Genomic DNA, 25024 nt, shown 5'->3' with positions numbered 1-25024 from the left:
ATCTTTACATGATGTCACGGTTTTACATATCACGTTTTTACATAATTTGCACATTTTTACATGATATTTATCACATTTTTACATGATATTTATCACATGTAATTTTTAGGGCTGTCAAACGATTAAAATTTTTAATCGAGTTAATTACAGCTTAAAAATTAATTAATCGTAATTAATCGCAATTAATCGCAATTCAAACCATCTATAAAATATGCCATATTTTTCTGTAAATTATTGTTGGAATGGAAAGATAAGACAAGATGGATATATACATTCAACATACGGTACATAAGGACTGTATTTGTTTATTACAACAATAAATCAACAAGATGGCATTAACATTATTAACATTCTGTTAAAGTGATCCATGGATAAAATGTTATATTAAAACGCCTCTTAATGTTTTCGTTTTAATAAAATTTGTAAAATTTTCAATCAAAAAATAAACTAGTAGCCCTATTCTGTCCTCAATGTGTGTGAGTACACAAATTGACAGATAGCGAACATAAGTTCCAAAAAGAAATCAGACGGTGTGGCAAAGTTGCATGGGCTTTACTGAAGTCATCTCTTTTTGACAGGAGCACGTTTCTTGTATTTTTGTAAAACTGAAAATAACAGGGCAATGTGTCAATAACTTGCATAAATCACAAAATAACATAAAATGTACACACACGTGTCCATTTGAGCAGTAGCACTAGCCAATTAGCTCACAAGCATCTAACAATGTAACTGCATTTCACCATATATGTGAACAAATTCAAATACACATCATCAATAACTATCTAATGCTCATGAATATAAACAAAGGAGGAATATAACTCACAAGCGATGCATGTATTAGACACAAACAGTGTGATGGGGCTATGAGAACTGCCACTGAATACTGGATGCGGACGTTAGCTGGTCTGAATAGCACTGTCTATTTGTGTGAGTTCACGTCGACATATAATTACGTCAGAAAAGCGCGCCGAAACCCAAATAATCCGCTGCACTGAATCGCCAGCAGAGGGCGACATTACGCCACATAACATATGCAAGTCACACCCAAGCGCCAGCAGAGGGCGGAAAAACTCCATAAAACACAATTAACAAGTTGGCCTTTCACTGTACTGACATTTAAATCTGTCTGAGCGGGCATAGTGCGTTAATTGCGTCAAATATTTTAACGGGATTAATTTAAAAAATTAATTAACGCCCGTTAACGCGATAATTTTGACAGCCCTAGTAATTTTTAGATTTTTATACGATAGTTATGTTAACGAGTGACAGGTATCAAGTTGTTACATGATCATTCATGGGTTTTTAGATGATATTTAACACGTTTTTACATGATAGTTTTCACATTTTACCTAAAAATTTCCACGTTTTCACATATCGCGTTTTTACATATTTCTCACGTTTATACATAATCTTCGTTTTTACATGTTTATCATGTTCATATGTGACTTATCACGTTTTTTTACATGACTGCTATCACGCTTTTACATGATAGTTTTCACGTTTTTACATGAGTTTTCATATTTATACATAATTTTCATGTTTTTAAATGGCAGTTATCACGTTTTTACGTGCTTATCATGTAACATATTAATCACGTTTTTAGATATTTACCACATACGTAATTTTCAGGCTTTTAGAACATAGTTATGTTTTTACATGGGTTTTCGCGTTTTTACATATTTAACACATTTTTACATGACAGTTAATCACGTTCTTACATGAAAGTTTTCACATTGTACCTGATAATTTCTACATTTTTAGATATTTATCACATTTTCGCATGCTCTTTTTCACGTCTATACATAATCGTCACCTTTTTACATATTTATCATGTTTACACATGACAGTTATAACGATTTTACATGCTTATCACTTCTTTACATGATGTCACGGTTTTACATATTTATCACGTTTTTACATAATTTCCACGTTTTTACATGATATTTATCACATTAATTTTTAGATTTTTATATGATAGTTATGTTAACGAGTGACAGGTATCAAGTTGTTACATGATCATGGGTTTTTAGATTATATTTAACACGTTTTTACATGATAGTTTTCACATTTTACCTGATAATTTCCACGTTTCTACAAATCGTGTTTTTACATGCTATTTTAAGTTCATACATAATCTTCATGTTTTTACATATTTATCACGTGTATACGTGGCAGTTATCACGTTTTAACATGACTCATTTTTACATGATAGTTCTCACATATATTACTTGATAGATTTCACATTTTACCTGATAATTTCCACGTTTTTACATATTTATTGCGTTAATATATAATCACGTTTTTACATGATAGTTTTCACGTTTTTACATGACAGCCATCACGGTTTTACATTATAGTTTTCACTTTTTTACATGATAATTTTCACGTTTTTACATACTATCATATGAAAACTTGATGACTATCATGTAAGAATGTGGTACTGGCCTTTTTTTGTTTTGTTTTTTGGTGTGGCAGCAATACGCTTCCGTAAAAGAAGAAAGTCTTCCTGTTGCTGGTTTTTGTTGTTGTAAGTATTGGAGAAGGTACAGAGAATAAAGAACAAAATTCATGCTAATTTTGGACAAGGGATACTCAAGGAAAAAAATAAGGTCAAGAAAGCTAGTTTTAATTTCAAGACAGATGGAAGTGGAAAGAAACTGCAATTACGACAAACAAAGCTTGCTCCTTTGCTGTTTTGGGAGGGAAAAAAGCAACAAATTGAGAAAGACTAGATGAGAGTCATACTTTCATTTATGAGTTTCTTCAATTAAAATGGACTCTGTTTTGTAAGTAATTCGCTATAGACTAGAGGTAGAATTACACAACAAATAATACTAGTGCAGTTACAGTTCATGCGTCTTGCTGCCACGTCAGCAAAAAAAAAAAAATTGCACGTTATAAACTTGATAACATCTGAGTTTCACATTTGTCATATAAAAATGAAGACATTACTTTCAGTTCAGGTCAGTATAGATACAGTGAACCCTTGTTTTTCGTGGTAAATGGCCGATGCGATACATATAAGACATGTTTTCCTCCCCAAAGTATAATTAAACTGTACATTTATGCATGCGTATATCTTTACATTTGAAAATAAAATACCTTTTTTTTTTTTTAATTGAAAAAATCTGCGATGAACTGAGGGTGTGAAGCTTGAAGCGCAATATAGCAAGGGATCACTGTTTGTACAATGAAACATTTTGAAACATTAGTTCCATAGATGGTTACTTCATCTATTTATTTATAGATATATGAACCACAAACAGAAATTCCATGAGCTTCATTGTAATAATCCGAACTAGTGCTGCAACGATTAATCGATTAACTCGAGTATTCGATTAGAAAAAAGTATTCGAATTAAATTTTGTTGCTTCAAGTATTCGTTTAATTAAAGTGGCGTTGTAATGGTTTATTTTGAAAGTGTTTCCATTTAGTTTTATTGATTAGTGTGGACACACTGCCCTCTGGTCTGCCTCTGTTCACATGGATGAATCCAACTGCTCCCTGTCAAGACCAATGTAAGCTAAGTTTTTGTTTGAGCTCATGTTTTTTTAATGCATTCATAATTTAGTTGATAGGTATATTTAGCCGTTTTTTTTGTGGGAATATGTGTCTGAACCATTTGTTATGAGAACTGTGGGAAAAAAAAAAACTAGCATTTTATAGCATTTAAGATAGCGGACTTTTTCTATGTAAGTTAGTTAGCCAATTGTTCTTTTGTTGTACATAGATCCTCTTTTTTTAATTCTTTTTTTAAAAAAATTATACCGTTTGAGGCTGTTAGGGTTGCGTGAGCAAGAGAGGATCCCGGAGCAGACACACAGGGGTGAGATGCGTGCTCTTTTTATTAGTGATCACAAAAGTGTGGCGAGGGCTGGTGACTTGGCTCGGGGTAGTTGAGCTGGCGTGAGGCAAGGGAGCTCGGAGGGAGACAGGCGTGGAATCCGACAAGGGGCGCGCAGAGAACAGGTCCTGGAGCGAGAGAAAAAAACAAGTCGTGAGCCGGTGATCAGAGGAACGTATCTAAGCAATGCGAGAAACAACTGACGGTGGAACCAGACGAGTTGATCGGGCGACGAGGTGGAGCGTCTGCTTGGCTTTTAAGGCTGGCTGATGTTAATTGCCCTCAGGTGTGGCCGCTCCACTCGTCTGACCTGTAATCAAGTAAAAACATGCACACCTGCTGGAGGTGGGCATGTCTCAAAAGGAAGGGGAAGAGGACCTAACAGGACCCCCCCCCCTACGGGCGCCACCTGGCGCACGACGAAGAGCCCCGGGATGGGCACGGTGGAAATCCCGGATGAGCACGCGGGACAACACCCACCGGGCCGGGATCCAGGACCGCTCCTCCGGGCCATAGCCCTCCCAGTCAACCAGGTACTGGAGCCCCCGGCCACGGCGGCGAACATCCAGAAGCCGCTCCACCCTGTAGGCCGGATGCCCGTCGACCGACAGAGGCGGTGGAGGGGGCGGAACAGGGGGGGCCAACGGACTTGTGGAAACCGGCTTGACGTGGGAGACATGGAACGTGGGGTGCACCCGGTAATGAGCAGGGAGCCGAAGACGCACTGCGTTGGGGTTTACCACCTTGATGACCTCAAAGGGGCCTACGAACCGGGGGGCGAGCTTCGCCGACTCAGTCTTCAGCGGCAAGGACTTCGAAGAGAGCCACACCCTTTGACCAACCGTATAGGCCGGCGCAGGTGTGCGGCGGCGGTCAGATTGGGCGCATGACTTCTCGGAGGCCCGTAGGAGCGCGGAGCGTGCCTGTTCCCAAACCCTGGAGCAACGATTGATATGCGTCTGGACCGACGGAACCGCAATGTCTTGTTCCTGCGTGGGAAACAATGGAGGTTGGTAGCCCAAGGAGCAGAGGAATGGGGACATACCGGAGGAGGCGTTTGGCAGAGAGTTGTGCGCATATTCTATCCACGGAAGCTGGTCGCTCCAGGTGTTAGGACGGGCCTGTGTGGTACAGCGGAGGGCCGCTTCGAGCTGCTGGTTCGTGCGCTCGCATTGCCCGTTTGTTTGAGGGTGGTACCCCGACGACAGACTCACCCCGATACCCAGTGCAGTGCAAAATGCTCTCCAGACCTGAGATGTGAATTGCGGTCCTCGGTCGGAGACAATGTCTGCTGGGATGCCGTGTAAGCGGAATACATGGTGAGTGAGCAAGTCTGAAGTTTCCTTGGCCGAGGGAAGCTTGCGAAGGGGGATGAAATGGGCTGCCTTGGAGAATCTGTCTACCACGGTGAGAATGACTGTGTTACCTCTGGAAGGGGGGAGACCGGTGACAAAATCCAGAGCGATGTGTGACCAAGGGCGGCTTGGAATTGGTAAGGGGCGGAGGAGTCCAGAGCTGGGCTTGGTGGAAGTTTTGCTGCGGGCGCAAACTGTACAGGCGAGGACAAATGACCTTGTGTCTTCCGACATGGATGGCCACCAAAACCGCTGGCGCAGCACGGCGAGTGTCCGTCTGATGCCGGGGTGGCAGAAGAGGCGGGACGAGTGTGCCCACTCCAGCACCTGGGAACGTAGGGACTCGGGAACAAAGAGATCAGACTGAGGGCCCTCTCGGGGGTCCGGGTGCTCACCGTGGGCTTCCTTCACCATTCCCTCGATCTCCCACTCCATCGAAGCAAGGAAACAGGTCTGTGGGAGGATGGGTGCGGGCTCTTCCCTTGGTTCGCTGGCCTGGAACTGACGTGAAAGGGCATCTGGCTTGGTGTTTTTTGAACCTGGGATGTAAGACAGAGTAAAGTAGAAACGGGAGAAAAACATGGCCCACCTCGCCTGTCGTGGATTTAGTCGCTTGGCTGACTTCAGGTATTCGAGGTTCTTGTGATCAGTTAACACAAGGAAGGGTTGCGATGTTCCCTCCAGATGGTGGCGCCATTCCTCCAAGGCCAACTTGACTGCCAGGAGTTCTCTGTCTCCGATGGTGTAATTGCGCTCTGCAGGAGACAGTTTGCGGGAGAAGAAGGCGCATGGGTGAACCTTACCATCGGCAGGCCTCCGTTGTGACAGCACTGCCCCCACGCCCGTCTCTGAAGCGTCAACCTCTACAATGAACTGAAGCGATGGGTTAGGAGGGGCCAATATAGGTGCCGAAGTGAAACGGGCCTTGAGGTCACTGAAAGCGGAGCCGGCAGGATCAGACCAATGGAATTGTGTGGCGGTAGAGGTGAGGGCTGTGAGGGGAGCTGCAATCCTGCTGTAATTTCGGATGAACCTTCTGTAATAATTGGCGAAGCCGAGAAAGCGCTGGAGCTGCTTTCTGTCAGAGGGGCGTGGCCATTCCAGGACTGCCTTAACTTTCGCTGGGTCCATTCGCAATTGGCCCTTGCCAACGATGTAGCCAAGAAATGTGGTCTCGTTGACATGAAACTCACATTTCTCAGCCTTTACAAAGAGTCTGTTCTCGAGAAGACGTTGGAGAACTTTATGGACATGATCTTTGTGTTCAGAGGGGGTGCGTGAGAATATCAGGATGTCATCAAGGTAGACCACCACAAATCTGTTGATGAAGTCTCGGAGGACGTCATTAACCAAGTTCTGAAAAACTGCAGGGGCGTTAGTGAGGCCAAAAGGCATGACCAAATATTCATAATGCCCCAGGGGCGTATTAAATGCAGTTTTCCACTCGTCCCCCTCTCTGATGCGGACGAGGTGATAAGCGCTGCGCAGGTCGAGCTTTGTGAAAATCGTAGCACTATGGAGGGGGGTGAAAGCGGAGTCCATGAGTGGAAGAGGGTACCTATTCTTGATGGTGATGTCGTTTAGGGCTCGGTAGTCGATGCAGGGCCGCAGGCCACCATCCTTCTTGCCTATGAAAAAGAAGCCTGCGCCGACCGGGGAGGAGGAGGGACGGATGGTGCCAGTGGCCAGGGATTCGGAGATGTACTTCTCCATCGCCTCCCTCTCCGGTTGTGAGATGTTGAATAGCCGACCCTTGGGCAGAGCAGCACCAGGAAGGAGGTCGATGGCGCAGTCGTACGGACGATGCGGAGGGAGCGACATCGCACGATCCTTACTAAAAACCTGCCAGAGCTCGTGGTAGCATTCCGGGACAGTTGAGAGGTCTGGTTGCTCCAGCTTCTGAGCGGGACAGGATGGCACTAGAGCAGATTTGAGACAGTTAATGTGGCAGAACGGACTCCAAGCGGTTACCTTGGGAAGGGACCAGTCTATGGTGGGATTATGTTTCTTGAGCCAAGGTAACCCAAGGACCAAGGGTGTGCGGGGACTCACAAAGACTAGGAAAGTGCTCACCTCTTGGTGGTTGCCTGACAGGAGCAGCTTGATGGCCTCAGTTTTCTGATCCACACTGAAGAGGAGCTGCCCGTCGAGTGCAGTGGTCCTCAATGGCACGGGGAGCGGGTGCGTAATCAGCCCTAATTGTGCCACGAGCTCTTGATCAATAAAGTTCTCGTCTGAACCGCAATCAACTAGGGCATCTACCGAGCGTGACTGGCCCCGCAAAGAGAGGGTAGCTGTGAGCTGCAACCGACCCGAGGAGTTGTGTGACATGTGGCTTACAAGTAGCGTCTCTACTGGTGAACCTGGACGCACTGGGCAGCTACGCAGAAAATGACCACTTTTCCCACAGTAAATACACAAGCGTGCGTCAAACCTACGCATGCGCTCCTCCCGAGACAGCCTGATGCGCCCCAGTTGCAGTTGCTCGGCGTCTACAGCAGGGGGCGATATCGCGGGTGCAGCGCCTGTGGCCTGGAGAGGAAGTTGACGTGGAGCTGGCCGACGGAAGACAGTGGAGGGGGGAGGCATGGTGGTTAACTGTGTGCTATGCTCTCTCTGACGTTCGCGTAAACGATTGTCAATATTGATGGAAAGTTTTATGACAGCGTCCAAGGAAGATTGTGCATCACGGGCGGCCAATTCATCTTTGAGGCGTTCATTAAGACCGCGGACGAACACCTCCTGCAGCGCCTCGTCATTAAAGCGGCTTTCAGCCGCTAATGTCCGGAACTCAACGGCGAACTCGGCGACGCTCCGAGTCCCCTGGTGAGCAGACAAGAGCCGCTTGGCGGCTTCTTTTCCACGGACTGGATGATCGAATATTTTCCTCATTTCCTCCGTGAAACGAGGATACGTGGCACATACCGGCGAACCACTCTGCCACACTGAGCACGCCCAATCCAACGCGGTGCCCCGCAAACAGCCAATGAGGTAGGCGATTTTTGCTCTGTCTTCGTGGTATGTGGACGGCTGTTGCTCAAAAACTAAGCTACATTGCACCAAAAAGGCGCGACAAGTGCCGAGATTGCCGTCGTAAGGCGCCGGTGCGGGCACGTGAGGCTCTCGGAAAGTCAACGATGACGCCGGGTTATTTGTGGGTATGTGGAACGGAGGAGTAGCGGCGTAACGTGGTGCTGGCTCGGCTAAGCGGGCTTGAGGCAGTGGTGTGAGCTGCTTTTGTATGGCTTGGAGTGAATGAGTGATGTCCGTTACCTTATGGAAGAGCGATTCTATGGCCTGGTGGTGGTCAATGAGTGATGTAGGCGAGCTGGCGAGGTTGTCTGCGAGATCCATTATGGCCCGATCAAACTGTTAGGGTTGCGTGAGCAAGAGAGGATCCCGGAGCAGACACACAGGGGTGAGATGCGTGCTCTTTTTATTAGTGATCACAAAAGTGTGGCGAGGGCTGGTGACTTGGCTCGGGGTAGTTGAGCTGGCGTGAGGCAAGGGAGCTCGGAGGGAGACAGGCGTGGAATCCGACAAGGGGCGCGCAGAGAACAGGTCCTGGAGCGAGAGAAAAAAACAAGTCGTGAGCCGGTGATCAGAGGAACGTATCTAAGCAATGCGAGAAACAACTGACGGTGGAACCAGACGAGTTGATCGGGCGACGAGGTGGAGCGTCTGCTTGGCTTTTAAGGCTGGCTGATGTTAATTGCCCTCAGGTGTGGCCGCTCCACTCGTCTGACCTGTAATCAAGTAAAAACATGCACACCTGCTGGAGGTGGGCATGTCTCAAAAGGAAGGGGAAGAGGACCTAACAGAGGCTCAACTCAGGTATTTTAATTTTTCATGTTCCTTATCTGATTACTCGATTATTCGAACTAATTAGTCCATCGATTAATCGACTACTAAAATATTCGATAGCTGCAGCCCTAATCCGAACTGTATTACCTGAAATTTAATATGTTAAAATGAGAAATGTACCGTACTTTTCGGACTTATAGGCTGATTTCATTTTAAATCCTGCATTTTATAGTCAAGTGCGGTTTATTTGTTGATTCATTTGGGTTAATAGGTAACACTTTATTTGACAGTGCCGTCATAAGACTGCCATAAGACCGTCATATTTATGACATGACACTATCATGGGCATTAATGACATTATGAATTATGTCCATTTATGTCCAGCTCGTATCTTTACATCCATTAAAAGTGGGATAATTTGCCGGATGACACAAAATGACATCAGTCATAAGCGTTCATTAAATAAGCATTCATTAATGCTAATGGCAGTGTCATGTCCTAATTATGATGGTTTTATGACAGTTTTATGGCGCCACTGTCAAATAAAGTGTTACCAAGTACCATAACTAGCAATTAATGAAACAACTGGAGCAGTAACTGAAGAAATAATTAGCACTGAACATGAGTTTTGATTGTTATTTACATCCTTAGCGCAGCAATGCATGCTAGGAGGCATGTTGGACGAAAACAGTGTTGAAAGCAGATGGAGCAGTGATGGCCAAATGAAGCCTCTTGCAGCAATGAAGCTTTGCAGCCAATTGGTTCAAAGCTCTTTTGATGCCACTGTCAAATATTGTGTTACCGGTTAATATCTTTTGGTGTAAATATCCCATAATACAGTGAGGACAGTTGCGGCTTATCCATGAACAAATACCGTTTTCGTGCCAAATTTGGCGGGTGGTGCCTTATAGTGCAAAAATTACGGTATATATCACGTTAAAACTTAAAATTTATTTGGTTAATTGCATAAAAATAAAACTTTGCGCAATAAGGTAATGTTTTAAAATTTCGTGTTGTAATAATACCACACGAAAACAAACTTTTTGAAATAAATTGTGATATTTGTTAGGTTAAAATGTGCAACTTTAAACATCAATTTTGAAGTACAATCCCAATTCCAATATAACTGGGAAATTGTGTTTAAGATTAATATTAATAAATAATTCCCAAATCTGAATTATTATGTTCATACAATAAGTGAATACAGTACAAAGATATGTAAACTGATAAATGTTTATTGTTTTTAGCAAATAATCATTAACTTAGAACACATTCCAAGAAAGCTAAGACCGGGTCATGTATTGTATCAATATTTATCTTCACAACATTCAATAAAATATGTCGTTAAAATCATCACGTTATAATGTTACAATTTTACTGTAACATTTCCTGGTTTGTAGTGCAGCAATATTCCAATAAAACCTTGTAGTATGCTGCCCTCTAATGGCCGTGGCGAACAAACATGACTTAGCAGCAGACTACTGATTGACTGAAGATGCAAAAACTTTACTTCAGTTTGTGTTCTTACCAGTGTTGTTAATCTTACTGAAAAAAAGTAATTAATTATAGTTACAAATTACTTCTCCCAAAAAGTAATTGCATTAGTAACTCAATTACCTGAATGTAAGAGTAATTAGTTACTTGGCAAAGTAATTGGTGATAATTACTTTTTTTTTTTCCCTAAAAAAAAAAAAAAAAAAAAAAAAAAAAAAAAACATTGGCCACACTATGTGAAGTTTTTTGTGGAGATTTTTGGTACAATTGGCCCGAGCCCAATTCTTTACCCTAATTTACCCTTTACCCTGAATCAACTGTTAAAAGTTGTTAAAATTGCTCCCATTATTGCATTAGTTCCCTTCTCTCTGCTTTCGACATATGAAAGTTTTAAAACTGTTTCATCATTTAAAGATAGATTCAAGTCACGATTTTGCCGATTTAGAAGTGTTTTAGATAAAAAGTTAATTAAGTTCGCTAGGAAGGTTCTCTACAACAGAGCCGTCCTAAAAAGCCTACTGCTTTAAGATGGCGGCTGTCTACTAACGCATTTAGTGCCATGTCTGCCATTTTGCATCTAGTTATATCTATATACAGTACATGCAATATCTACTATGTCTACCATATCTACCATAACATGCGGGCGTAGTTTGTCAGCTATCGGCTACAACATGTATTATTGGAGCTACCTAGCATCGCGTTTGCTCGGCGTTACAACTTTCTTGCCTCCTCCCCGCTCCTGCTCTGCTCTGTCGTCTCGGTGAGTCCGTCTCCCTCAGACTTTTCGACCAATATAGTAACGCATAGTAACGCATGCCTTTCCGTCCTCATTAACGGTAACGGCATTGCCAAGATGAGAAAAGTAATTAATTAGATTACCCACTACTGAAAAAAATAACGCCGTTAGTAACGCCGTTATATTGTAACGCCGTTATTAACAACACTGGTTCTTACTTTTGTTTTTTTTTTTTATCAAGTTCAATATTAGTGTGCTATTTTCTTAAAAATTAGTTAAAATTCCATCCATTTTAAAATGAAACCTTTTTTTTTTTTTAAATGACAGTGATACCTCGCTACTTTGCGCTTTAAACTCAGTCCATCGCGGATTTTTTCAATGAAAAAAAAAACAAATATAGATGAGCTGTCCCGAGCCAACCTTGTAGTTTCACTCCCGCTCCCTCCCTCCCTCTCCTTGCTCTTTGTTCGTCAGACCGTGCACTGGAGTAGCTTACAACGATGTTGACAAATGTTCGGGTTTGATCTTGCCAGAGCCGTGGACTTCAAATGTGTCAATCATCATTTAACTTGTTAAACAGTTGCTGTAGCAACTCATTCTGTGTAAGGGAGCAGTTTGTGTGTACTCACTCAATGAAGCATTAAACAAAGCCAAGCATTTTTCTACTACAGTACTTTATTCTTGTTTAAAAATAATTCGGTGGGACAGTAACATGTTTAAAAACTTATAATTTTTACATTTGAAGTGCTTGAAAACCATTTACTAAAATATATATACACATTAATTTTCAGTCTATAAGGCACAACTGACTATAAGTCGACGCCCACCAAATTTGACACGAAAACGGCATTTGTTCATAGATAGGCGGCACTTGACTATAAGCTGCTGCTGTCCTTACTGTTTACCGTAATTAATGGACAATAAGCAGCTACTTTTCTTCCTTCATTTTGAATCCTGTGGCTTATGGTCCAGTGCAGCTTATTTGTTGATTTATTTGGGTTAATAGGTAACTTTATTTGACAGTTGCGTCATAACACTGTCATAAGACCGTCATAATTATGACATGACACTATCATGGGAAATACTGAATGCTTAGTCCATTAGGTGTCATACGGAAAATGATGTCAAGAACTCCATTTTGGACCTCATACATCCATTCAAAAGTGAGATAATTTGCCGGCTAACACTAAATGACACGTTATAAGCATTCTTCAATGCTCATGACAGTGTCATGTCATAATTAGGATTGTCTAATGATAGTCATATGGCGCCATTCTCAAATAGATAATAATAATAACAATATACATTTTATTTGAAGGCGCCTTTCTGGCACTCAAGGTCGCCGTACAATCATTTTAAAATATTAAAAGTGAGAAAATTAAAGTATAGAACGTTTAAGGCAAATTTTAAAATACTAAAAGAGATATAAGGGCAGCAATAAATAAAAAAACTGACCAGAAATTAGTGGTTATTAAGGCTAGGCCTGTCTGAACAGGTGAATTTTGAGTTTGGATTGAAAAAGAGGGAGGGAATCTGTGTTCCTGAGGTCAGGTGGGAGTGACTTCCAAAGCCGGGGAGCCGAGCGGCATGGTGCTGAGGCGAACGGGGGGGCAGACAGTTGTATGGAGGAGGAGGATCTACGGGCACAGGAGGGAGTTGTAACATGACTGAGGTCGGACAGGTATGGTACGGCTTAAAATTTTGCCAAATACCATAACGAGCAATAAATGAAACAACTGGAACAGTATCTGAAGAAATAATTAGCACAGAACATGAATTGTGATTATTTTTTACATCTGTAGAGCTGCAATGCATGCTAGGAGGCATGTTGGACAACAACAGTGTTGACAGCAGGTGGCAGCAAACGTTGACTGTCTCCCCTAAGGGAGCAGTGATGGTCAAATTAAGTTTCTTGAAGCAATGATGGCTAAGTTGGTCTTATGACAGTCGTATGATACCGCTGTCAAATAAAATGTAATATCTTTTGATGTAAATATCCCATAATACAGTGAGGACAGCGCGGCTTATAGTCCAGTGCGGCTTATCTATGAACAAATGCCGTTTTCGTGCCAAATTTGGTGGGTACCGGATTACTGACTGTCTCAGAAAATTAGAATACACAATATTCTAATTTTCTGAGACAGTCCTGTACATTAATCCACCATTTAAAGCAGGGGTGTCCAAACTTTTTGCAAAGGGGACCAGATTTGGCGTGGTAAAAATGTGGGGGGCCGACCTTGGCTGACGTCCTTTACATAGAACAATATACAGGACTGTCTCAGAAAATTAGAATATTGTGTATTCTAATTTCCTGAGACAGTCCAGTATAGTCAGGTGCGCCTTATAATGTGAAAATTACGGTAATAGGATATTTTCACCAAAAGGTAGCGTTTTATTTGACAGCAGCATTGTAAGACCATCATAAGACCAAATGAACCACCATGAAGCTTTAAACCAATTGGCTGCAATGCTTCATTGCTTCAAGAAGCTTCATTTGGTCAGCACTGCTCCATCTGCTGTCAACACTGTTGTCCTTCTACATAACCCTTAGCATGCTACAGAGCTGCAGATGTAAATAACAAACAAAGTTCATGTTCTATGCTAATTATTTCTTCAGTTACTGTCCCAGTTGTTTCATTAATTGCTAGTTATGGTATTTGGTAACAATTTATTTGACAGTGGCGCCATAAGACTATCATAATTATGACATGACACTGCAATGAGCATTAATGAATGCATATGACAGATGTCATTTTGTGTATTCTAGCAAATTATCTCACTTTTGAATAGATGTAAAAGATTCAAGCTGGACATAAATGGAGTGACAAAATGTTCCAGGTGACTCTAAATGATATCTGTCGTAACCATTCATTAATGTCCATGACAATGTCATGTCATAATTACAGCGGTGTTATGGCAGTCTTATCATGATGCTGTCAAGTAAAGTGTTACCTATTCACCCAAATAAATCAAGAAATAAGCCGCACTGGGCTGAAATACGCAGGATTCAAAATGAGGGAAAAAAAGTAGCGAAAAAGTCCGAAAATTAGAGTACATAATTAGTTTTTTATAATTATGCTTTGGGGAAAAAAATTTGAAAAAACGTCTTATATGTACAGTTGTGGTCAAAGGTTTACATACACTTGTGAAGAACATAATGTCATGGCTCTCTCGACTTTCCAGTTATTTCTACAACTCTGATTTTTCTCCGATAGAGTGATTGGAACAGATACTTCTTTGTCACTAAAAACATTTATGAAGTTTGGTTCTTTTATGACTTTATTGTGGGTTAACAGAAAAAGTGATCAAATCTGCTGGGTCAAAAATATACATACATGGATCTGAAAAAGCGAATCATTGACTTGAACAAGTCAGGAAAGTCACTTGGAGCCATTTCAAAGCAGCTGCAGGTCCCAAGAGCAACAGTGCAAACAAGTGTTTGTAAGTATAAAGTGCATGGCACTGTTTTGTCACTGCCACGATCAGGAAGAAAACGCAACCTATCACCTGCTGCTGAGAGAAAATTGGTCAGGAGGGTAAAAATTCAACCGAGAATCACCAAAAAGCAGATCTGCCAAGAATTACAAGCTGCTGGAACACAGGTGTCAGTGTCCACAGTCAAGCGTGTTTTGCATCTCCATGGACTGAGAGGCTGTCGTGCAAGAAGGAAGCCCTTGCTCCAAAAGCGACACCTTAAGGCTCGACTGAAGTTTGCTGCTGATCACATGGACAAAGATAAGACCTTCTGGAGGAAAGTTCTGTGGTCAGATGAAACAAAAATCAAGCTGTTTGGCCACAATGCCCAGCAATATGTTTGGAGGAGAAATGGTGAGGCCTTTAACCCCAAGTACACCATGCCTACCGTCAAGCACGGTGGTGGTAGTATTATGCTGTGGGGCTGTTTTGCTTCCAATGGAACTGGTGCTTTACAGAGTAAATGGGATAACGAAGAAGGAGGATTACCTTCAAATTCTTCAAGATAACCTAACGTCCGAAGATTGGGTCTTGGGCGCAGTTGGGTGTTCCAACAGGACAATGACCCCAAACACACATCAAAAGTGGTAATGGAATGGCTAAATCAGGCTAGAATTAAGGTTTTCGAATGGCCTTCCCAAAGTCCTGACTTAAACCCCATTGAGAACTTGTGGACAATGCTGAAGAAACAAGTCCACGTCAGAAAGCCATCAAATTTAACTGAACTGCACCAATTCTGTCAAGAGGAGTGGTCAAAGATTCAACCAGAAGCTTGCCAGAAGCTTGTGAATGGCTACCAAAAGCGCCTAATTGAAGTGAAAATGGCCAAGGAACATGTTACCAAATATTAGCGCTGCTGTATGTATATTTTTGACCCAGCAGATTTGATCACTTTTTTCTATTCACCCATAATAAAGTCATAAAAGAACCAAACTTCATGAATGTTTTTTGTGACAAAGAAGTATCTGTTCCAATCACTCTATCAGAGAAAAATCAGAGTTGTAGAAATATCTGGAAACTCAAGAGAGCCATGACATTATGTTCTTCACAAGTGTATGTAAACTTTTGACCACAACTGTATATATTCGTAAGAGTTTTATTCATTTTTTCCTTAATGCATTGCCAAAATCTATATGATCGGGAAAAATTATCGGGAATGATTGGAATTGAATCGGGAGCAAAAAAAAGCAATCGGATCGGGAAATATCGGGATCGGTAGATACTCAAACCTAAAAGATCGGGATCAAATCGGGAGCACAAAAACATGATCGGAACAACCCTAGTTCTGGTCCCCATTAACCACAAAAAATGAGGGATCACTGTATTATTTTTGGGATGGAGACCGGATTGTAACCTAAGGTAAACATTGTGAAGCGTTCCTACCAAATCAAAGCAATATATTCCTTTTAGGAACTGTGAGACAAACATGAAGAAAACGACCAATTGTGACTGCATGTGTGTTTTATGTCTTTAGGTCAAGTCTGTCATTAACTTGCTGTTTGCTGCCTACACAGGAGACGTCTCTGCGCTGAGAAGGTGAAGCACAGCGCATTATCCTTCTTGCCTGAAACCTTGTTAGAGGTCATACTGTCAAGTGAAACAAAGCAGGTCAAAAATAATGAAAATCCCTATGTTCGTGCAGGTTCGCCTTGTCGTCAATGGACATGGAGCAGAGAGACTATGACTCCAGAACGGCCCTCCATGTGGCAGCGGCTGAAGGTAGTGTACATAAACGCAACCTTAAGCTTCTTGAGCAGGACCTATTCAATGATATTTTCATCATTTGTTGCTCTGGTTTGGAAACCCTGCCATAAAGAATGACTTAGTTCGGTCTCTAGCTGGTGAAATGCAATCACCAGACTTAAACCCTATAGAATGGCAAAAAATGTTGTGACGGTCAAATAACGAGATTTGTGCTCGCAGGTCACATGGAGGTCGCACGTTTCCTGCTGGAGGCTTGTAAGGTCAACCCCGTCCCTAAAGACAGGTGCGTGGTTATCAAAAGTCTATGCCAAATGCTAGCTTTTTTAAATTTGTTGTCAGAAAAGTTTTGTTTTGTTTCCCGATAACACGCAGGTGGGGAAACACACCTATGGACGAGGCAGTCCACTTCGGCCACCACGACCTGGTCGCCGTCCTGCAGCCATACGCCGATAAACAACGGCCGGCTGACGACACCGGCGACAAAGAGAGTGTGGAGAAGAGTCTGGACAGTTTGCTTTAGGAGCGCCAGTTCGGATTTATTGTATCTTTGAGCTGGGAGGACTGGCAGCGAATGATCATGTTTCAATGTGCCATTGACAGCAATCGATCGCTGCCAGCTAGGGGTGTGACACTACAGTGGTACGAAAAAGTATCTGAACCTTTTAAAATTTCTCAAATTTCTGCATAAAATCACCATCAAATGTGATTTGATGTTTGTCAAAACCACACAGATGAAAAAAAGCGTCTGCTTTAACTAAAACCACCTAAACATTTATAAACATAATATTCATATTTTATTGAGGAAAGCATGTAAACAATGACAGAAGGGGAGGAAATAAGTAAGTGAACACTCTGCCTTAGGAGACTTAATTGAAACCAATTTTTACCAAACAATTTAAGTCAGGTGTGTGCCCAATAACTGATGAGTGGTTTAAAGCTGCCCTGCCCACTATAAAACACACACCTGATAAGAATTGTCTTAATGAGAAGCATTGTCTCATGTGCATCATGACTCGGTCAAAAGAGCTGTCTGAAGACCTGCGATCAAGGATTGTTGATTTGTATAAAGCTGGGGAAGGATACAAAACAATCTCTAAAAGTCTGGATGTTCTTCAATTGACAGCCAGAGAAGTTGTCTACAAATGGAGAGAGTTTGGCACTGTTGCTTCGTTCCCAAGGAGTGGCCGTCCACCATGATGCCAAGAGTTCAGCGCAGAATACTCAGAGAGGTAAAATGAACCTTAGAGTTTCCGCTAAAGACTTGCAGAAATCACTGGCGCATTCCAATGTCGATGTGCAAACATCAACTATTTGTAAAACTATGACCAAGAATGGTGTTCATGGGAAGACTCCACGGAGGAAGCCACTGCTGTCTAAAAAAAACAGGAAAAAAATTGTTGCTAGTTTAATGTTCGCAAAAAAGCTCTTAGACGCTCCACAGAAGTTTTGGCAAAATATTTTGTGGACTGATGAAAATAAAGTTGAATTGTTAGTAACATACGTCATGTGTGGAGGAAAAATGGAACAGCTCACCAACATCAACACCTCATCCCCACCGTGAAGCATGGTGGAGGGAGCATCATGATTTGGGGCTGTTTTGCTGCCTCAGGGCCTGGACAACTTGCGATCAATAATGGAGGAATGAATTCAAGTTTCTCAGGATGTTTTGCAGGAAAACCTAAGACGGTCTGTCAGCCAGTTGAAGCTACAAGACAATGATCCAAAACACAGAAGTAAATCAACTTCAGAATGGTTTCAGAAGAACAAAATACACGTTCTGGAGTGGCCAAGTCAAAGTCTAGACTTGAACTCCATTGAGATGCTGTGGCAAGACCTAAAGACAGCACTTCATGCTAAACAGCCCGGGAATCTGACTGAGCTACAGCAGTTTTGTCGAGAAGAATGGGCCAATATTAGTCCTAAATGATGTGCCAGACTGATGTGCAGCTACAGGAAGCGTCTGGTTGAAGTTATTGCTGCCAAAAGGGGGGGGCTAAAAATATTAAATCTAATTGTTCACTTACTTATTTTTCCCCCTTCTGTCATTGTTTGCATACTATCCTCATTAAAATATATAAATGTTTGGATGGTTTTAGTTAAAGCAGACAGTTTTTTCATCTGTGTGATTTTGACAAAGATCAGATCAAATTTGATGGCGATTTTATGCAGAAATGTAAACATTTCCAAATGGACTTTTTCATACCACTGTATATCAAAAAGGTCGCGATACTTTGTAGGCCACAAGTTTGATATGCTCCTGCCAAGAATTAATATATCATTTTAAAAAGGTGTCACTCTCTGAATTAGTAAAAAAAAAAAAAAATAGATTGCTACCAAAATCTATTAGAATAGCGTTTTCGTTAGCTCACATGCTGCCAATAGCAATGCTAGACATCCAATTCATTTTGATTGGCTTGGTCTTGTAGCACAATCAATGGCACTGAAACCAGAGCATTCACAGCCAGTCTTTTGTGGGTATTTACAGGTCATTTCCTGTTCATTTTAGGGCATTTAGATGTTACTTCCTGTTGATTTTGAGTCACTTTCTATTCAATTGGGGACATTCTTGAGTCACTTCGGTAACACTTTATAAAAACTATCTATTTTACTAGTTAATAGCTCATTAGTAAACTGTTGAGAAATTATTTATTGTTGATTTGTGAAGTATTTGTTAACAGTTTGTTAAGCATTTACAGGGTGTTCTAATATGGTTGACCCCATTCTAAATGCCCATGCTAGTTGATGGATCTTAATAAAACTATATACAGTGGGGAGAAGAAGTATTTGATACACTGCCGATTTGGCTGGTTTTCCCACTTGCAAGCCATGTAGAGGTCTGTAATTTGTATCATAAATTCTCTTCAACTGTGAGGGACGGAATCTAATACAAAAATCCAGAAAATCACGTTGTATAATTTTTAAATAATAAATTTGTATTTAACTGCATGAAAAAAGTATTTGATACATTACCAACTAGTAAATATTTTGGCTCTTAGTTCTTTTTTAAGAACCCCTCCTGTTCGCCACTCATTACCGGAAGTAACTGCACCTGTTTGAACTTGTTACCTGTATAAAAGACACCTGTTCACATGCTAAAACAAACAAACTCCAACCTCTCCACAATGGCCAAGACCAAAGAGCTGTGTAAGGACATCAGGGATACCTGCACAAGGCTGGGATGGGCTACAGGAAAATAAGCAAGCAGCTTGGTGAGGAGGTAACAACTGTTGGAGCGATTATTAGAAAATGGAAGAAGTTCAAGTTGACGGTCAATCTGCCTCGTTCTGGGGCTCCATGCACGATCTCACCTCGTGAGGCATGACTGATCATGAGGAAGGTGAGGGATCAGCCCAGAACTACACGGCAGGACCTAGTCAATGACCTGAAGAAAGCTGGAACCACAGTCGCGAAGAAAACCAATCGGTCCACATTACGCCGTCATGGATTCAAATCCTACAGCGCACGCACGGTCCCGCTGCTGCAGCCAGTGCATGTCCAGACACATCTGAAGTTTGCCACTGACCATCTGAATGATCCAGAGGAGCAATGGGAGAAGGTCATGTGGTCGGATGAGATCAAAATTGAACTTTTTGGTCTAAACTCGGCTTGTCGTGTTTGGAGGAAAAAGAAGGATGAGTACAACCCCAAGAACACCATCCCAACTGTGAAACATGGAGGAGGAAACATTGTTTGGGGCAGCTTCTCTGCCAAGGGTACAGGACGAATGCGCCGTATTGAGGATGGATGGGGCTATGTATTGCCAGATCTTGGCTGACAACCTCCTTCCTTCAGTGAGAGTCCTGAAGATGGGTCGTGGCTGGGTCTTCCAGCATGACAACGACCCAAAGCAAACAGCCAAGGCAATTAAAGAGTGGCTCCGTAAGAAGCATCTTAAGGTCCTGGAGTGGCCTAGTCGGATCTGAACCCGATAGAAAATCTATGGAGGGAGCTGAAAGTCCGTGTTGCCCGGCAGCAGCCCCGAAACCTGAAGGCTCTGGAGAAGATCTGCATGGAGGAGTGGATCAAAATCCCTGCTGCAGTGTGTGCAAACCTTGTCAAGGACTACAGGAAACGTTTGGTATCTGTCAGGGCCGGCCCAGGCCATTTGGGGGCCCTAAGCAAAATAATGCAAAGGGGCCCATATTTTTGGCCCACCATTTCGTCACAGTGTACTGTGAAACCCATACATGCAGTCCAACCCATACGTCCATATTTTGTATATTAATCAGATTTTGTTGCACTGCATACTTCAAACTCCAAATGATTGTCAGTACTTACAGTAGATTGTGCCTAACCTGTTTCTAAAAGAGGAAAGAAAGAAGTTAAGGAAGAACTTTTTTTTTTTTTAAGCTTGTGATCAAGTATCAAAACTCACAAAAGTCAAATAAAGCAAACTGTAGTTAACAAAATAGAATATGAATTAAACAATTGCCAGATTGGGGGCCCCCTAGTGGTCAGGGGCCCTAAGCAGCTGCATAGTCTGCGTATAGGCTGGGCCGGCCCTGGTATCTGTAATAGCAAACAAAGGTTTCTGTACCAAATATTAAGTTCGATTTTAGTGATGTTTCAAATACTTATTTCATGCAATTAAATGCAAATTTATTATTTAAAAATCATACAACGTTATTTTCTGTTTTTTTTTTTTGTATTAGATTCCGTCCCTCACAGTTGAAGAGAACTTATGATACAAATTACAGACTTCTACATGCTTTGCAAGTGGGAAAACCAGCAAAATCGGCAGTGTTTCAAATACTTGTTCTCCGCACTGTACACTTTATGTTGAAGGTCATAAGTTTTATTGGTTAAATATTCAAAGAAAAGTACAAATATTTGTTGGTTCTATGGCAGATTTTCATAAATGTGCAACATGAGCGCTGCCTGCAAAATACCTTATCAAAATGCCTTTTCTTTTGAAGTGAACGGCATTTGTTAACCCAAAAAGATAGAAATGCCAAACGTTACACACAAAAACCTGAAAGGTTTCTACACAAACTGTGTTTCAGGTTAAGAACAACAACAAATACTTCATAAATCAACAATAAATCATTTATCAACAGTTTACTAATGATCTATTAACTAGTAAAACGGATAGTTATTATAAAGTGTTACCGTCACTTCTTTTTCAGTAACCCGCAAATAACAGGAAATGACCTGAAATGCCCCAAAATTCAGTCACTGCCTAGCAATGGCTGGCACTGACGTCTACTTGAGATAAAGTCATTCCAATTTACAGAAGGATAAAAAGATACAAATTATCGTGACATATATCGCCATCAATGGCAGCCAATTATTTAATATGTCAAGAAATATCTAAAAGCTGAATATGTCATCTATTATCTCCTTGTTATTGTTCTCAGTGGGCTTTTTTTTTTGGAGTGTTGTGCGTTCCCATGTGAAAATGGATTTGTTCTTGTTTGACCATTGTGTAATTGTTGAAAAGTTGATCGAAATTTTGCTGTTTGATGAGTGACCTGTGTACAACGCATCTGTTTATCAACTCACACGAAGAAGAATGTATTTGAAATATATTTTTCAGTTTGACTTGAAGAGCTCTTTTCCAAAATGACAAATTGGGAAGAAAAAAAAAAAAAACCTAGTAACCGTCCGAAATAAGTATTTATGAATTTGTTTTGGGAAAGAACTCAAGTTTTTGTTAAAAAATGTACACCAACTAAAAGATGGTTAGATGGATTTATTTTTCTTGAATAGTGATGATGTTTTTGTGGAAGTGTCGTTTAAAATGGAAAACGTTTATTCAGAGCTACAAGGTAGGTCGGCAAGCACAATGAAGTCTCAACTTGGCACATTCCATTTTCACAGTCAATGAGCACATTGATAGATCCTTGTAGTTTGTATCTAAAGTTATGATAACTAAAGTGTCCCAGTTGATAATCCTGGTGTGCTGTGATTACTTGGCAAATCTAGTTAAAAAAAATTTTTTTTTTTTGGTTTTAAACTGAGGATCCTGCCCTAATATGTCGGGAAAAAATAATCATGTCCGCACCAGCACGTTTGTAGAAGAAAAAAAAAACTTCCACAGCCAACTACATTGATTTATTTTTAAGTACATTTATAGCAATGACAGTGGCGGTGGAAATCGACGTCTTAATTGAATCTCTAAAACTGGCCAGGGGTGGGTAGAGTACCCAAATATTTTACTCAAGTAAGAGTAGCGTTACTTCAAAATAATATTACCGGAATTTTCGGACTATAAGGCGCACCTGACTATAAGCCGCCACAATTTTTGTTCAGATAAGCTGCACTAGAGTATAAAGAGACCGCGAGAAAAAAAAGTGGTATTTGCTATGTAGCTAAATGGATTTTGCCATGTGGCATTTTTTTGGTATGTGGCCAAATAGATTTTCACATGTGGTATTTTTTTGGGTGTGTGGCAAAATGGATTTTGCCATGGGGCATTTTTTGGGGGGTGGGTATAAGGCAATTTTTTGGGGTAGTTTTGCAGGCCATGCACGTCCATGCAATTGACGGCCATGCACGTTCAAATTTTCCATTCATGGTCAAAAATCACAGCCACACGTGTTTTTCTGCCATTTAAAATGAATGGAAAATCTGGACATGCATAACCATCAATGGCATAGTCTGACTTGGGTGTCCGTTGAATGTCGATGTCATTGCCATGTGGCATTTTTTTGGTATTTGGCAAAAAGGATTTTGCCATGTGGCATTTTTTTTTGGGGGGGGGGGGGGGGGGGGGGATAAGGCAATTTTTTTTAAGTAGTTTTGCAGGCCATGCACGTCCATGCAATTGATGGCCATGCACGTTCAAATTTTCCATTCATGGTCAAAAATCACAGCCACACGTTTTTCTGCCATTTAAAATGAATGGAAAATTTGGACGCGCATAACTGTCAAGTGGCATAGACTGACTTGGGTGTCAGTTGAATGTCAATGCGCTCTAATGTAAAGTCTATGGTCAAAAATCACAGCCACACACGTTTTTCTGCCATTTAAAATGAATGGAAAATTTGGACGTGCATAACCGTCAATGGCATAGACTGACTTGGGTGTCAGTTGAATGTCAATGCGCTCTAATGTAAAGCGTATGGTCAAAAATCACAGCCACACATGTTTTTATGTCATTTAAAATTAATGGAAAATTTGGACGTGCAAAGCAGTCAATGGCATTGCCTGACTTGGGTGTCCGTTGAATGTCAATGTCATTGCCATGTGGCAAAATGGATTTTGCCATGGGGCATTTTTTGGGGGGTGGGTATAAGGCAATTTTTTGGGGTAGTTTTGCAGGCCATGCACGTCCATGCAATTGACGGCCATGCACGTTCAAATTTTCCATTCATGGTCAAAAATCACAGCCACACGTGTTTTTCTGCCATTTAAAATGAATGGAAAATCTGGACATGCATAACCATCAATGGCATAGTCTGACTTGGGTGTCCGTTGAATGTCGATGTCATTGCCATGTGGCATTTTTTTGGTATGTGGCAAAATGGATTTTGCCATGTGGCATTTTTTGGGGGGGGGGGGGGGGGGGGGGGGATAAGGCAATTTTTTGGGAGTAGTTTTGCAGGCCATGCACGTCCATGCAATTGATGGCCATGCACGTTCAAATTTTCCATTCATGGTCAAAAATCACAGCCACACGTTTTTCTGCCATTTAAAATGAATGGAAAATTTGGACGCGCATAACTGTCAAGTGGCATAGACTGACTTGGGTGTCAGTTGAATGTCAATGCGCTCTAATGTAAAGTCTATGGTCAAAAATCACAGCCACACACGTTTTTCTGCCATTTAAAATGAATGGAAAATTTGGACGTGCATAACCGTCAATGGCATAGACTGACTTGGGTGTCCGTTGAATGTCAATGCGCTCTAATGTAAAGCGTATGGTCAAAAATCACAGCCACACATGTTTTTATGTCATTTAAAATTCATGGAAAATTTGGACGTGCAAAGCCGTCAATGGCATTGCCTGACTTGGGTGTCCGTTGAATGTCAATGTCATTGCCATGTGGCAAAATGGATTTTGCCATGTGGCTTTTTTTGCCATGCAGAGAATGGATTTTGCCATGTGGCATTTTTTGGGGGCATTTGGCAAAATTGATTTTTTGCCATGTGGCATTTTTTTGCCATGTAGCAAAATGGATTTTTTCATGTGGCATTATTTTTGCCATTTGGCAAAATGGATTTATTGCCATGTGGCATTTTTTGCCATTGCAGTTTTTTTTGGGCCATGTGGCAAAATGGATTTTGCCATGTGGCATTTTTTGGGGGGGTATAATGCAATTTTTTGGATTAGTTTTGCAGGCCATGCACGTCCATGCAATTGACGGCCATGCACGTTCAAATTTTCCATTCATGGTCAAAAATCACAGCCACACATTTTTCTGCCATTTAAAATGAATGGAAAATTCGGACGTGCATAACCGTCAATGGCATAGACTGACTTGGGTGTCAGTTGAATGTCAATGCGCTCTAATGTAAAGTGTATGGTCAAAAATCACAGCCACACGTTTTTATTAGAGATGCACGATAATATCGGCCACCGATAATTATCGGTCGATAATGGCAATTATGAAGTCACACAGATAATCCAGATTAAACGAAATTCAACCGATAATGCAATCCGATAATTAT

At 41.5% G+C, this 25024-nt stretch overlaps 1 protein-coding gene across 3 annotated transcripts in view; it reads left to right on the top strand.

Moving 5' to 3' along the window:
- glsb (glutaminase b) overlaps positions 1 to 23052 on the top strand; it is a 72575-nt gene extending 49523 nt beyond the window's left edge. Inside the window, exons 9-12 of one of the 3 annotated variants that reach the window (XM_057851494.1) lie at positions 16182 to 16243; positions 16350 to 16426; positions 16631 to 16694; positions 16784 to 23052. In XM_057851494.1, coding sequence (XP_057707477.1) covers positions 16182 to 16243; positions 16350 to 16426; positions 16631 to 16694; positions 16784 to 16931 — 351 coding nt within the window. In that variant the 3' untranslated portion in view covers positions 16932 to 23052. The remainder of the gene's footprint in view (positions 1 to 16181; positions 16244 to 16349; positions 16427 to 16630; positions 16695 to 16783) is intronic. The other 2 variants (XM_057851493.1, XM_057851492.1) reach the window with 2 other exon arrangements.
- Positions 23053 to 25024: the final 1972 nt, after the last annotated feature.

The sequence above is a fragment of the Corythoichthys intestinalis genome, chromosome 12, assembly GCF_030265065.1.
Source record: "Corythoichthys intestinalis isolate RoL2023-P3 chromosome 12, ASM3026506v1, whole genome shotgun sequence".
Lineage (NCBI taxonomy): Eukaryota > Metazoa > Chordata > Actinopteri > Syngnathiformes > Syngnathidae > Corythoichthys > Corythoichthys intestinalis.
Note: the sequence above shows the minus strand (reverse complement) of the source record. Positions and strands in the feature narration are given on the sequence as shown.